Raw genomic sequence first — 15,276 nt, forward strand, 5'->3', positions numbered from 1 at the left:
CCCATCAGAATGGTATATTTTTTCACAATTGATGAAGCTATATTTTCTTCTCATTCACAGTTTTAAAATGGCAGTCATGAGAGTCAGTTTACTAATTCAAGTCTTTTATGAAATAGTTTTCCAGCACGATGAGAATAAGGAGGGACGTAACTGTCTTTAAAAAATTGTAAAATTTTACACAAATGAGTGTGATAGCGCACAACTGGAGTTCCTGCTACTTGGGATGCGGAGGTGGGAGGGTTGCTTGAGCCCAGGAGTTCATGTCCAGCCTGGGCAACACAGTGAGGTCCTGGCTATAAAAAAAATGTAAAGTTTCTACAAACCCATCATACCTCATGTGAAAAGCTTGAGTTAAATATGTTTCATAATTCAAATTTTTTTAAATTTTATGAAATATGGTACATATATTGCATATTACACAACACGTGTTAGTAGCCCGAAACACACATTAATATTTTTTGTAATTGAACATATAAATAACCATGCTAAGTTTATTAAAGACCCAAAATATTCTTGTTTATATTAATTTTTACTGCCAAATAAATTTATGCCAAACATACAAATTAATTTTCAGTTTGCAAAGCCTTTTGGATTTCTGAAATTGTGTATCAGGGATTGTATATCCATATTCTGAAGAAAAAATAGTGTATTTTGGGTCTCTCCGTATAGGAGGATCAGGGTGTAAGTCAGCCAGAGAGACAAGGAAAATTTTGGATCTATAGGAGAAAGAACTTTCAAACAGCAAAAGTCACCCAAAAATGGAATACCAACTTCTAGGTAAGTCATGAATTCCTAGTCGCTGTGCTCAATCACAGGTGAATTATACAGTTGCCTTTTATTCTGTGGAAGTTGTTATATATTTATCATTATGGTCCTTTCTCTAATTCCAACATACAAAAAGCTAAAAGAGAACATTCTCTTTGATTGAACAAAAATAGTAACACTTCAAACAAATTTGAAAGTTAAAATCAAAAGTCAAGCTTTCGATAAAGAAAGAATAGACTGTAAGCAGAGGTCTTGTCTGTCTTGGTTGCTACTAATTTGATATCCAGTTTTCAGACATGCCTGTGATACATTAGGCACTCAATAAACAGTTGGGAATAACTTTTTTTTTTTTTTTTTGAGACGGAGTCTTGCTCTGTCACCCAAGCTGGAGTGTGATAGCAGATCTCGGCTCACTGCAACCTCTGCCTCCTGGGTACAAGCAATTCTTCTGCCCCAGCCTCCTGAGTAGCTGAGATTACAGGCATCCGTCATCATGCCCGGCTAATTTTTGTATTTTTTTAGAGACAGGGTTTCATTATGTTGGCCAGGCTGATCTTGAACTCCTGACCTCAGGTGATTCGCCCACCTCAGCCTCCCAAAGTGCTGGGATTACAGGTGTGAGCCACCGCGCCCGGCCTCCAGTTGGGAATAAATTAATGGAAGACTGTGCTTTGTCAGTATAACCATATTTAAAATTTATAAGTAAACTTTACATTTGGAATTGGAAAATTCAGTGATGTAAATCAAAACATGTTTTCCTCCTGAAGTTTCTATTTTGAATAGGACTAATTTTTCTAATCCAATTTTATTGCTTAAATACTGTTTCATTACTTTTGATTCAGTAAAGGAATACTTGATATAAGTATTGGCTCAGCTTTGTAAAAAATACAATAAAGAACATGCTAATTGTGTTGTGAAAAAATATATGAATTTACAGAATGTTTCAGTTTTTATTCTTACTTTTAATGATTGGTTCAAATTTCTTTGGTAATTTTGACAGGGCAGTTTGGAAATGTATTGTTCAGTTTCTATTTTTTTCACAAGGATCTTTCATGCTTTTTGGGTTGCATGTCAGCATTTTACTTAGGCTTTGAAACTCTGTGTCTGAAAAAAGATGAAATATAATAATCCCTTTCCCTAAAATGTCTAAGATCACATGGCCGAAGCTGTCATGTTGGCTCTCAGTTTATCAGTAGACCAAAGAAATAATAATCAGAGCATATCAAAATTTCAGGTAAGAAAATTTTTGAGTAAGATGATTTTAAAAAATCAACTTTGACCTAGGCTTTGAGACAACAGCCAATTCACTTCTTTATTGGATGACTGAAAAACAGCGCCCTCCCCTTGCCGCCTTAGAGTGGAAAAAATGGCCAGCTATCAGAGTTCTCTCAAACACATGTCAGCCAACAAGACTTTCAGATTTCTTTTTGGTTATAAATCCTGCTCAGAACAAAGATCCTTTATTGGCGACTCTGAGAAGGTAATGAGAGGTATCCATGCTGTCTGTCATTCTAACAATCCAGGTGTGCTCTGCTTTTTCTGTTAAGGTTTAGATTGAGGCATTCAAAGAATTGTTCATAATACATGGTGAAGAAATATTCTTTGCAAAATAAAAATCTGACTTTCACATGGTATATTTAGCTATAGAACAATGTGTTGTCTCATTTTTATGTTACTATTCCTTTTGATTTTAAATTTTAAAATTTTCTCCCAAATTTTGTGGCTGAGTCATGTAACTGCTTGGCCGGTTAGAGACTGTGAGGGTGAGACTCCAGTGACAAGAATAATCTTCCACTCTTTATGCCATTGATGTAATGTGTGGATGCCATCAATAGTAATGGAGTTTCACTTCCACTGTGGCTATGTGGCTCTACTGCCAAATGAAATGTTTTTGCAGAATAAAATTGTAGTAATATTTTTAAAATATATAATTAATATATATTATTGGTTTAATTATGTTCTTCTGATTTTCAAATGAATCAAAAAGTCAATCAAAAAGTCATTCAAAAGTCATTTTTAATATTATTGGCACCTTCAACCCATGTTGGTCCCTTGTACCCCATGGCTGTTTGCTTTGCTTCAAGAAGAGTAAATCTTTATGTTTTTGTTTGTGTTTCACTTTTTAAATTGTGGTAAAATACACATAACACAAAGTTCATTATCTTAATCATTTTAAGTATACAGTTAAGAGTATTAAATACATTCACAATATTCTGCAACCATCACTGCCACCCATTTCCAGATCTCTTTTTATCATCCCAAACTGAAATTGTGTATTCATTAAACAATAACTCCCCATTTCCGCCTCCTCCCAGCCCCTGGCAACCAACATTCTACTTTCTGTCTCTATGATTTTGACTATTCTAGGTATGTTATATAAGTGAAATTTACAGTATTTGTCTTTTTTGTGATGACTTATTTCAATTAGCACAATGTCCTCAAGGTTCATCTGTGTTGTAGCAAATCATCATATTTTAAACTCCTCTTTAGAACAATTTTTTTCCCCAGTTTTTCAATTCCTTGAGAGCTTTCCATGTTCTTTATATTCTACAGCTTGAGGGTAAAACTTACAAGCTGAAGGTATTGAATACATTTATAAGAGAAATTTCAAAGATTAAACTTTAAAAATATTCAGAATCCAAAAGTGTCATATACAAAGAGAATAGGAATTTTTTTTTTTATTATGGAACTTTCTGCACTACAAACATACCTGGCACACTTTTGAAACTCAATATTCTCACTTGTTGAGTGAATAAACCAATACAAGAATTGATCATTTTACAATTTAAGACAAACTAGATTTTTTGACCAAAATAAAAAAACCCTCTTCTTAAAGATTTTCAATATTCCATCACTCCTTTGACATTATTACCTAGGAAATTGATTCTAATCATTTTTAATGAGTGTGAATTGCTTGAGCAACTGACCAAAGAGACTTCCAGACACCAACCCAGGGACTGAAAAGGTGAAGTGTCCCTAAGGTCATGGGTACCTAAGAGATGGTGCCAACAAGGGGAGAGAGGCTTTTGTGCTTGAGTAGAAAGCAAGCAATGATAAATTTGTATCTCAGAACGTTTTTCTGGGGTCGGTCCTAAAATAAAAGGTGAGTTCCTGAATGATGGGACTAAAGAGGAGAGACGGAAGAATAATGTAAGGTTTTCAGAGGGAGTAGTCACAAAAGCTTTCAGAGGAAGTACTGGTTTTCTTGTGTCTTTCTGCAGTTAACATTTCATTTCCTCCTCTAAGGTGGATCCTGTTTTAGTGAATAATTAGTATTTAGTTTAATCCACACTTGTACTGACGCATCATAGTTGATTTCCACCAGTGTTTTAATTGTTTCATGGTTGCAGATATAAAGGGCAATGAACAAATTGAAAAATATTCTTGGAGAGAAGCTTGTGATATTGGCAGCTCAAGAATGGACAGAAAGCATGGAAAATACATATTGAACGTTGAGCACTCTGAAAACCAGCCGGTGAGTGTCCTTGCTCCATTTTGATAGTTTGCCTATATTACAGTTTCATTTTCAGCATTTAAAAGCAGTTTAATCTCTTTATTACTATCTAGCCAACATCATAATTTTGCATTCTTCTCCAAAATAAAGAGCAACCCTGCATCAATTTTTGTGCTGTAACTTTCATGTTTTATTTTGCTATGTTATATATTTAGGTATTACTTTAAATATATATAGCTATAAAGTATTAGAAATGTTTCTATGGCCATAGGATATACAAATAGATCCATTTAACTTTCTATATTCACCTTCATGTAAACATAAACTCCAATGATGTCAGTGTTTATTTATTAAGTTCTATTTTTACAATTGGATGCTTAGAATTTTTAGACCTGTCAGAACTCAGATTTCTTAATATGCTGAAAAACCAGATATTAATTCTAGATATTAATATTCCTAAGAAAGAAAACTTCCAAAAATACCTGCTCTGTGTCAAAATATGACTATTTTGTCTGCTTTTTAAAAAATATTTTTATACCAAAAACAAAGCCTTCAGTGTATAGTTATCATAATCATATATCTGTATCATATACAGATTTTATGTATCTATTTATATCCAACCAAATAATCTTTGACTTCAGAAAAGGAAGGACATGTAATGAGAATTAAAATAGTGAGTTAAAATTCACTGCCAGCAGAATGAATGAAACACATGTGAAGAAATAGCTTGCTTTTGTCATATGGAGCTGTGGTAATCAGCCTGTGTAACTCATGAGATAAACCAAAGAAGAAAGTCCTGTTTCTCAGTAAGTGTTAATACAAGAATCCTATAGAGGATTTCTGGTTCACCAAAAGAACCAAGATCTTCACTCCCTGGGCTGGTGTCTGGAAGTCTGCTTGGTCAGTTGCTCAGGCAACACTGTAATTGGATCTTCAAGATGTCCAGATACTCAGATGGAAAAAAAAATTATCCTTGGTCAGGTATGTATCATCTTGATAGTTTTTCTAGATAATAACAAATGTAAAGATGTTTACAAATATTAGCTTACATTGCTTTTTTTTACAGCATATATCTGGATAGCTGACTAAATATTTTACTTTATTATATTATTCAGGCATAGATATAACAATATTTTTCTCTTCAAACCAAATTCTATAATGGAATTTAAAAAGTATTTGAAGATTATAAACACACAGAAAATAAATTTTGGTGTCCTTGTTTTTCTGTTAGGGATCTAAGAAATCTCAAGTTAATCCTTATAAAGTCTGGGTAAAAAACTTACCGAATGTACTTTAGTTAAGTACAACTAATGCATTTCAGTTGCCTGTGGCCATTATTAGCTAATGCTGATTATGCTAATGCTGGTTAAACATTATTTACAGCTCTTCAACTCTTCCAGTTTTGAATAGAGACTCCACCTGTAGTAAGAGTCAGAGCAACCTGACACAGTAAAATTATTACTTAGGCTGCAAACTGGGCCTAGATCACAGGTTCCCCATCCTTAGTGTAGACCCACCCATCACCTTCCTCTCTGAAAGGGCCGGGATTCTAACAGGGCCAGAAAATTCTGGGAAACTGCCCCACTGAGTGAGTTTCACTTTGTTTGCAAAGGCATTAAAATGTTCAGGTTCACCAGCCACAAGCAAATTGGATGTAATGAAAACAACAGGATCAGCACCTAGTTAAATAAGCAAGGGTATTAACAAAGATAAATTCAACTTATTCAAATTTGCATAATGAATAGTAGGTAGAATTTTGTTTATTCATATTTGATAAACATGGGACTGATATCTATTTCTTTTATATTATACTTACAGAAAAAATTAACTTAGCTAATTGTCCACTGCCAGGAGTATCCCATCTTAACTATATTTAATGACAATTTTATATTTTTGTATTTTTAATAATTCCTAATGGGTCAATGATTATGTATCATTCTGGTTTGACAGTTTTCATGGAACTCACTGGTTGGTTGGCCAGTAATTTCTATAACTATTAGTAATGGGTTATTAAATCAACACAAAGACAACTAGTGGCAGTAGCGGTAGTAATTAAAATACTATTACTAATAACAAGAATGATAGTTAACACATATTCAGTGGGTATTATGTGCCAGACATTGCTACAAGCATTTGGCAGTTATTTACTCAGTGATCATATGAGCAAATCTGTAAGTGGGTAATTTTAGTATTCTCCTTTTGAAGCTGATAGGAGTGGCCAAAGATAACCTTGATTCACAGCTAGAAAGTAAACGTTATCATCCTGTGAGATGAAGAGCCTTAGATCATTCTACATTATGTTTGATATGTATCAAAACTTTTGGCTGGGTACAGAAGCTCATGCTTACAATGCCAGCACCTTGAGAGGGCAGAGCCAGAGGAGTGCTTGAGCCCAGGAGATCTAGACCATCCTGAGCAACATATGGAGACCCCATCGCTACGAAAAATAACATCAAAAATAATTAGATGAGCATGAAGGCATATGCCTATAGTCATTGGCTACTCAGAAGGCTGAGATGAGAGGACTGCTTGAGCCTTGGGAGGTCGAGGTTTCAGTGAACCATGACTGTGTCTCTTCACTGCAGCCTGGGTTACAGAGAGAGATCCCATCTCAACAAAACAAAACAGAACAAAACAAAAAACTTTTCCACAAGATCCATAAATTCCTGAATCTACTCCTCTCTCATGTTCACTTTATCTTATCCTTCCCCTCTTTTAACACACCCCTTCCCTAAAGTCTTTCCCTGCCAACTCAGTTGTTTTCAATCCTTATTTACCTCTTTTTCTGAATAATTTACAATTATTGCATTTATTTGTTAATTATACACTAACCTGTTTTGCCTCCCTGTTAGCAAATAGACTCCTTGAGAGTAGAGACCTGTATTGTTGTGGACTGTTTTTACATTGCTCTATGCCCAAGAGGAACCCAGCAAAAACATACTGCAAATTCGACAAATGATTTGTCTTCTGTGTCACTGCCATAGGCTTGCAAGTTCCATTGGATAGAGCATGGTATGAATTATGTAAAGCAGTCACTTTGTGTAAGAATTTTTCACTAGTATCATGTAGTATAGTATATACTACATTACTGTATTAGCATAGTATGGCATAGCATAAGAATATACTATTCCTAGTATAGTGTAGTGGAGTACATGGGCCTTAACACCGGAAGGTCTGAGCTCCTGTGCTAGCTGTTGTGTCATGATGACAAATCATTTCAACTCTTTTCACTTCAATATTTTCATTTCCAAAATGACCTGAACAGGTTGTACCCAATAAGATGCAAGGACTTCAGCTCACCATCCTCTTCCTTATAGAGGCTTCTTAATATATGCTCCACATACAGCAGCTTGCAACATAAGGATATTCGATCCATTTATGTAATATCATGAGGAAGAGGATACACATTCCTGAACTAGAACTTTAGTAACCTACCAAAATTAGTTAAAGTATAATATATAATAATCTGTCTAGATTTTTTTATCTTCAGGGGATAAGAAAACATTTATTCCTTTTAAAAGTCATACTCTTAGGTACTTTTGATAGAAGAATTTTATTTTAGCAACTCAACACCATGGTTTCCTAGGCTTCCTACTCACTTCCACTCTGCCTTTGTAGCCAATCACACATCCAAATGACCAAGAGGCTCACAGTTCCATATGCTGGTGTCTACCTTCAAATGATATAACCAGTGATGTCTCTCCCAACTTAACTGGGGTCTGTGTGAACCCAGGAGTCCTTGCACATTCAAGATGTCTACAGTCAGAATCCTGTAACACACAGGTAATGTGTAGCACGGGAGCTTTTATTCAAGTTGGGATGTGCTCTATATGGGCATGTACTTTGCCTATTCTTTCCCAAGAAATGTACTTAATTACTTAATTCATTTATATTTGTATTAAGCATTTGCTGTATTCTCAGTATAGGTACAAGTCACTGTGAGGCAATTCACAAGAAAATAAATATTTGCTAGTTTCTGTTTTCCAAGAGCTAACATTCTAATCGGGGACTCAAACATCTATAATAGATAGAGAACATACATGAAAATCAAAGGAATAAGTGTAAGGTGCAAATGCAAGGTTAGGGAGGGGCAGATGAATAAGAATGTTGGCAATATTAGGGTTTAATTCACCATTAGACTCTGATGGGAGACTGTCATATTTAAAGTTTCATGGGTCCTATTCTTTTGGCGATCACCTTATTTTCTTACTCTGTGCAGCCTCCGAACCTGTGTGTGGTACTTTCTTTAGCTCCCTGGGTTCTGGCGTCTGGTGTATACGACCTTAACACAGAAACCTTACTGTTCTCTGGAGCATCTCCACTAGCTTTGGAGACCAGACTCAGCTCTCCTTGGTTCCTGACCTCATGTCCTGTAGGCTGAATGAACTTTACCTCACGACTGTATCTTTAAGTCTTCAGCCCTTGTATAGAAATTTAACATTGACTATAAATTACCAATATGGCTTGGCAGTTTGGTTTGATTCCCCAGACTCTGGAATTCCTTCCTTTCGCTGCTTAGTCTTGCTATAGAGACTCAGTAGAGAGCCTCTGAGGCTTGTTTCTTGATTCTGGACAAAACAATATGAACTTTATACTGTTTCTGGGACAATGCGAAAGAATAAGTAAGCTCAGTAGGATGGAGTTAGAAAATGTTTCTTCTTGTTTGCAGAGGTAAAGTAATCCATATCAATCATGGAATTGAAGGAAGTCTTCAATAACATTGAGTCTGCTAGCTCTTTTTTTTATTTTTATTTTTTATTTTTTGTTTTTTTGAGGCAGGTTCTCACTCTTGTCACCTAGGCTGGAGCGCAGTGGCACAATCATGTCTCACTGCAGCTTCAACCTTCTGGGCTTAAACAATCCTCCCATCTCAGCGTGCTAAGTAGCTAGGACCACATGCATATGCCACCATGCCTGGCTAATTTTTGTATTTTTTGTAGAGTTGAGGTCTTGCCATGTAGCCCAGGCTGGTCTCAACCTCCTGGGCTCAAGGGATCCACCCACTTCAGCCTCCCCAAATGCTAGGATTACAAGCATGAACCTCCATGCCCAGCCTCTGCTGGTTCTTAAACTCGACTGCATATTAGAATCACCTGGGGACTGTTTAAGACCAAATCAAGTGCCTGAGCCCCACCCCAGACTAATTAAATCAGAAACTCTGGGGGGTGGGGCCCATACAACAATGGTTTTTAAAAGCTACCCAGATGAATCTAATGTACAACTAGTGATGAGAATGACTGATCTAGTCCCATTAAATCATTTAACAATTAGGGAAAATATGGCTCAGGAAAGTTTAGAGAGTTGCTAGAACTCATACGGTTTTTGCCAGAAGGGGCCAAAGCAGGAGGAGAACTTAGTTTCCTTTTGTCTGATCATGTGCATTTTATTCCACTAAAGGGCTCTTTTTAAGTTTGTGTGATGCAGTATTATAGACTCCTCTCCCAGATGTACATAAGCCTTTTTGCCACTTTCTTTTCTTGAACCTCCTTTTCAGTGCTTCCCATCAAGGAAAGAGGACGTTATTTGTCCCAGGGCTAACTTGGTCTTAGTAGCCCTCATTTCCCTGGCCTTGGTGACCATTCCCCTCATTCTTTCGCTGCTGTCTTCCTGTCATCAGGCTTTTCATGAAACTCTAGTCTTCCAACAAATACCATGGCACATATTTTGTAATATTTCAGACCTACTCTATTCTGTCTGAAAGGTATGAGTTTTGTATTCTATTCCTGGAAGATCTTGCTTTCATCCAGGTAATAGTGAGATAATCTGTTGGACTCCAAAGCCCTTGTTTCTAAATTCTAAATTCTATATTATACTGCATCCAAAACAAAAATAATACTTTTGAAAACTAGTGACTTTATCAATGTTATTTTTAATCTTCTCAACAACAATATGAGATGTTGTTCTCACATTAAAAAAAAGGTAGGGGTGAGAGAGGAAAGAATAAGAGGAATACAGAGGATTTTTTAGGGCAGTGAGACTGCTCTGCATGATACTATAATGGTAAATACATGTCATCATATAGTTGTCCAAACCCATAGAGTATACACCACCAAGAGTGAACCCTAAAGTAATCTGATAATGGTATATCATTGTAGGTTCATTAATTGTAACAAATGTTCTACTCTGATGGGAGAAGTTGACAATTGGTGAGGCTGAACATGTGTGAGGGCAGGAGGGATGTGGGAAATCTCTGTATTTCCTGCTTAGTTTTGCTGTCAACCTAAAACTGCTCTAAAAATAAAGTCTGTTAAAAAGAAAAAAGACAAATGGAAAATAGAATAAGAGAAGATGAGATTTTGCAGATTTGTCTTTCTTCTAATGTAAGGGGCAGCAGACAATTATTTCCACCTGCATGAAAACATGGACTTCAAGCCCATCTTTCAGAGACACATAGTGACTCAAATGATGTTAACCCAATAAGTTATAAGTAATATAAAAGAGATGATAAATTACAAGCATTTTTGTTTTTCATTGCTGATATTTTTATATACATGCTTAGGTAAAAGAATATTGCCGCAATGACTGGTCTATGTGGAAAGTCTTCCTGGCTTGTCTCTTAGCCTGTGTGATAATGACAGCAATTGGAGTACTTATAATATGCTTGGTGAATAACAAAGGATCTGCCAATTCCTCCATTGTTATCCAGCTATCCACAAATGATGGAGACTGTGTGACTGTCAAACCTGGAACACCCTCTCCTACTTGTCCACCTACAATGAACACCACTTCAACTGTACCTGCAAGTACAGCCACTGAAACTACAACTTCAACAGCTACAGCTGCCACCACTTCCACAGAACCTATAACTGTTGCACCTACCGATCAATTATAATTTGAACAGCCATAGCCATCACTTCAACTGAAACTTCAACCTCTACCACTTCAAATCAGTTTGCAACTATAATAGCTACTCCTATCACTTCAAGTGGAATCATGGCTGCAGTCACTTTAACAGACTCTATAACCGTTACAACTTCAACAAAATCAAGTCCTACTTCAACTTCAACTTACTTGACAACTCAAATAATCACCACTTCGACCATCTCTTTGACTGAATCAACAACTACATTCCCTTCAACTCAATCTGCAACCACTTCCACTTAACCTATAACTACTGTAACTTCTACTTAGCCTACAGTAACAATGCTCATCACTCTTTTCCAACAATGTATAATCTCCACCTATTCATCTGAGGACTAAGCTCTGATTTTTTATCTTGCCCAAATTCCTTTCTAAGGGGTATGGGGAGTCATGCCCTACAAACCATAAATTCTCATCAGATGGGTTTTATTTAACCCTGTATATTGTGACTTACTTTCTAATCTGACTCTGGCATAACAAGGGAAAAAAATCAAAATGTTTTACCCCAAAATATATTTCCTTGCCATACCTTGAAATTGTCCTGCAAAGTCTCTTGTGGAGAAACTCCACATTCTATAGAGAATATCCTTTCCCCTTTGTTTTCCTTCCTTTCTTTCCAGATCCAGGAGATAATCAACTAAGAGCCAGGCACCCTTTTAGGTCTAATAAGAAACACTTTACAACCTGCTCTCTCTCTGAAGTCTGCTTTCTGAGAGATTCCTCTGCACAATAAAACTTGATCTCCACAGTCCTTTATCTTAACCTGAACATTCCTTTCCATGGATCTCAGGTCTTCAAATAAACTAAACCAATTGTCAACAAGAACATGTTTAAATTTACCTATAGCCTGGAAGCCCCAACTTTGAGTTGTCCTGCCTTTCTGAACCAAGCCAATGTATTTCTTAAATGTATTTGATTGATGTCTCTTATCTCCCTAAAAATATATAAAACCAAACTGTACCCTAGCCACTTTGGACACATGTTCTCAGGACCTCCTGAGGGCTGTGTCATGAGCCATGGTCACTCATATTTGGCTCAGAATTAATCTCTTAAAATATTTTACAGAGTTTGACTCTTTTTGTCAACACATCCGAACCTGCAACTACAAATGCCACCATTACCACTTAAAACTTGATAGAACTAGCATCAGTCATCAAAATAACCTGTTCTATATTAAGTTAACTTTTAGTTATCACCAGTAATACTAGCCTACAACTACTCGCCACACTCGCTGTTCCCCAAAATTGAAATTATACAATATGTGAGTCTAGTTCTTGCTAACATAACATTATTGCCTACATTAAAAGCTTCTGCAAAGCAAAGGGAATGAAATGAAAAGGCAGCCTGCAGAATAGGAGAAAATATTTGAAAATTATATATCTAATAAGTGGTTAATATCTAAAATATATCAGGCATTCACATAACTCAATAGCAAAAAAACAAATAACCTGATTTAAAAATGGGCTAAAGATTGGAATATACATTTTCCCAAAGAGGACATACAAATGGCCAACAGGTATGTGAAAAGGTGGTTAACAGCACTAACCATCAGGGAATTTAGAGTTAAAACCACTATGAGATATCACCTCACAGCTGTTAGTTTGACTATTATCAAAAAGTAAAGAGATAACAAATGTTATTGAGGATGTGGAGAATAAGGGACCCTTGTACACTGTTGGTGAGAATGTGAATTAATAAAGCCATTATGGACAATAGTATGGAGGTTCCTCAAAAAATTAAAAACAGAACTACCATATGATCCAACAATCCCACTGCTTGGTATGAAATCAGTGTCTTGAAGAGATATCTGCACTTCCATGTTCACTTCAGTATTATTCACAGTAGTCAAGATATGGGACCAATCTAAGCTTCCATCAGTGAATGAATGGATAAAGAACATGTTATATATATATATATATATATATATATATATATATATAAAATATTTGTCTATATTCAGACTTTTAAAGGCTGAATAATATTCCAATGTGTGCGTGTGTATACACACCATAAATTACAGCAATCAAGAGTGTTATATTGGTAAATGGAAAGAAGCATAGATCAATGGACCAGAATAGAGAATCTAGAAAGAGATCTACAAACATATGGTCAATTCAACTTTGACAAATGTCCAAAGGCAATTCAGTGGGAAAAGAATAGTCTTTTCAATAGTTGGTGCTGAACAATTGAGCAATCTTATATACATACATACATATGTACATGTGTATATAAAGTATAATGTACACACATGTACATATGTGTATATATATACACACAATTTACATATATATGCACACAATTTATATATATGATACATATATACTATATATGTATGCACAATGGAATACTATTCAGCTTTTATAAAGAAGGAAAGCCTGACATTTGCAACAACATGAATTAACTTGGAGTCTATTATGCTAAATAACATAGACCAGACACAGAAAGACAAATATTGCTTGATATTACTTACATGTGGAATCTAAAATAGTCAAACTTAGAGAAACAGAGAGTAGAAAGGTGGTTTCCAGTGGATGGTGGATAGAGAAAATAGGCAGATACGGGTCAAAGGGTACAAACTATCAGTTATAAGATGAATAAGTTCCAGAGATCTAATGTACAGTATGGTATCTATAGTTAATAATAATGTATTGCATACTTGAAAATTGCTAAGGTAATAGATCTCAAGTGTTCCCAACACGAACACAAGAAAAATGATAATTATGTCAGGTGAAAAAATATGTTAATTAGCTCAATTGCGGGAATCATTACAAAGGTATACTTATATGAAAACACCATATTGTATTCCTGGGAATTGCTGTGTTTATGAAAAAAATAAAACATGTTTTCCACCTTAAGTATATAAAATATACAAATTTTTCATCAATCATATCTTAATCTTTAAAAAATAAATTAATATCAAAAAAGAAATATATTAATATATCAGTAAATATAATAAAAATAGATTATATTCTCCACCAATAAAAATAAAAAATAAGAGAATCCATAGAATCTTCAAAATAGCTTCTACAATTAACAAGTTGAGTGAAGGTGTAGGATGTAAAGTCAACAGACAAAAATCAATTGTATTTCTATGTACTATTAGAGTTGCTAGTACCATTTCCAATAGCACAAAACATGATATGCATAGATATAAATCTAACTGAATATGTGCAAGAGCTATCTGCTGAAAACTACAAAGCACTTTTGAAAGAAATCAGAGAAGACCTAAATAGAGAAATATACTGTGTTAATGGATTGGAAGAGTCAATGTTGTGATGTTCAGATTTCTCCACATTGGTCTGGAGTTTCAGTGTAATCCCAATCAAAATATCAGGAATATTTTCTGTGAAATCAAGAAACTGGTTTTAAACTTTATGTGGAAATGGGAAGGAACTAGAATAGCTAAAACAATTCTGAAAAAGAAAAGCTGAAAGAATCACAGTAATGATTTCAAGACTTACCATAAATTACAGCAATCAAGAATGTTATATTGGTAAATGGAAAGAAGCATAGATCAGTGGACCAGAATAGAGAATCTAGAAAGAGATCTACAAACATATGGTCAATTCAACTTTGACAAATGTCCAAAGGCAATTCAGTAAGAAAAGAATAGTCTTCAATAGTTGGTGCTGAACAATTGGGCAATTTTATACACATACATACATATGTACAACTGTCTAATTTTTCAGTGTATGTAAATATGCATATCTTTTTAAAAGATCCTTGACTCATACTTCCCACACTTTCAAAAAGTAACTCAAGATAGATTATAGACCTAAATGTAAAACCTAGGACTAGGAAATTTCTATAAGAAAACGTAAGAGAAAATCTTCGTGGTCTTTGGTTTGGCAAACATTTCTTGTATTTGATAACAAAAGCACAATTCATAAAAGAAAATGTTATAAATTGACTCCACCAAAATTAGTAACTTTTCCTCCTCAAAAAACACTCTCAGTAAAATGAAAATTTGACCTACAAATTGGGAAAAATATTTACAAAATATCTAACACTGGACTTATAGCTAGAATATATGCAGAATTCATACCAATAGACAAAAAGACAACCTATTAAAATAAGCGAATGATTTGAACAGACAATTCATCAAAGAAAACATATGCATGGCAAGTAACTACACAAAATGATGCTCATCATTATTAGTCATTAAAACCACAGTGAGACATACTGCACTATTATAA

At 35.0% G+C, this 15,276-nt stretch overlaps 1 protein-coding gene across 2 annotated transcripts; it reads left to right on the top strand.

The window, feature by feature from the left end:
• Positions 1–669: 669 nt before the first annotated feature.
• Positions 670–12,399, top strand: DYNAP (dynactin associated protein). Of its 2 annotated transcripts, none has more exons than XM_016933232.2 (3): positions 670–777; positions 4,116–4,240; positions 10,719–12,399. In XM_016933232.2, exons 1-3 carry the CDS (start codon positions 759–761, stop codon positions 11,049–11,051), a joined length of 477 nt encoding a protein of 158 aa, XP_016788721.1. In that variant the 5' UTR covers positions 670–758; the 3' UTR covers positions 11,052–12,399. The 2 variants fall into 2 exon arrangements, with proteins under 2 accessions (XP_016788721.1, XP_016788720.1); XM_016933231.2 differs by lacking the exon at positions 670–777 and adding an exon at positions 7,838–8,002 and having other exon boundaries at positions 4,106–4,240.
• Positions 12,400–15,276: the final 2,877 nt, after the last annotated feature.

Source organism: Pan troglodytes, chromosome 17, assembly GCF_028858775.2.
Source record: "Pan troglodytes isolate AG18354 chromosome 17, NHGRI_mPanTro3-v2.0_pri, whole genome shotgun sequence".
NCBI classification, from domain to species: domain Eukaryota; kingdom Metazoa; phylum Chordata; class Mammalia; order Primates; family Hominidae; genus Pan; species Pan troglodytes.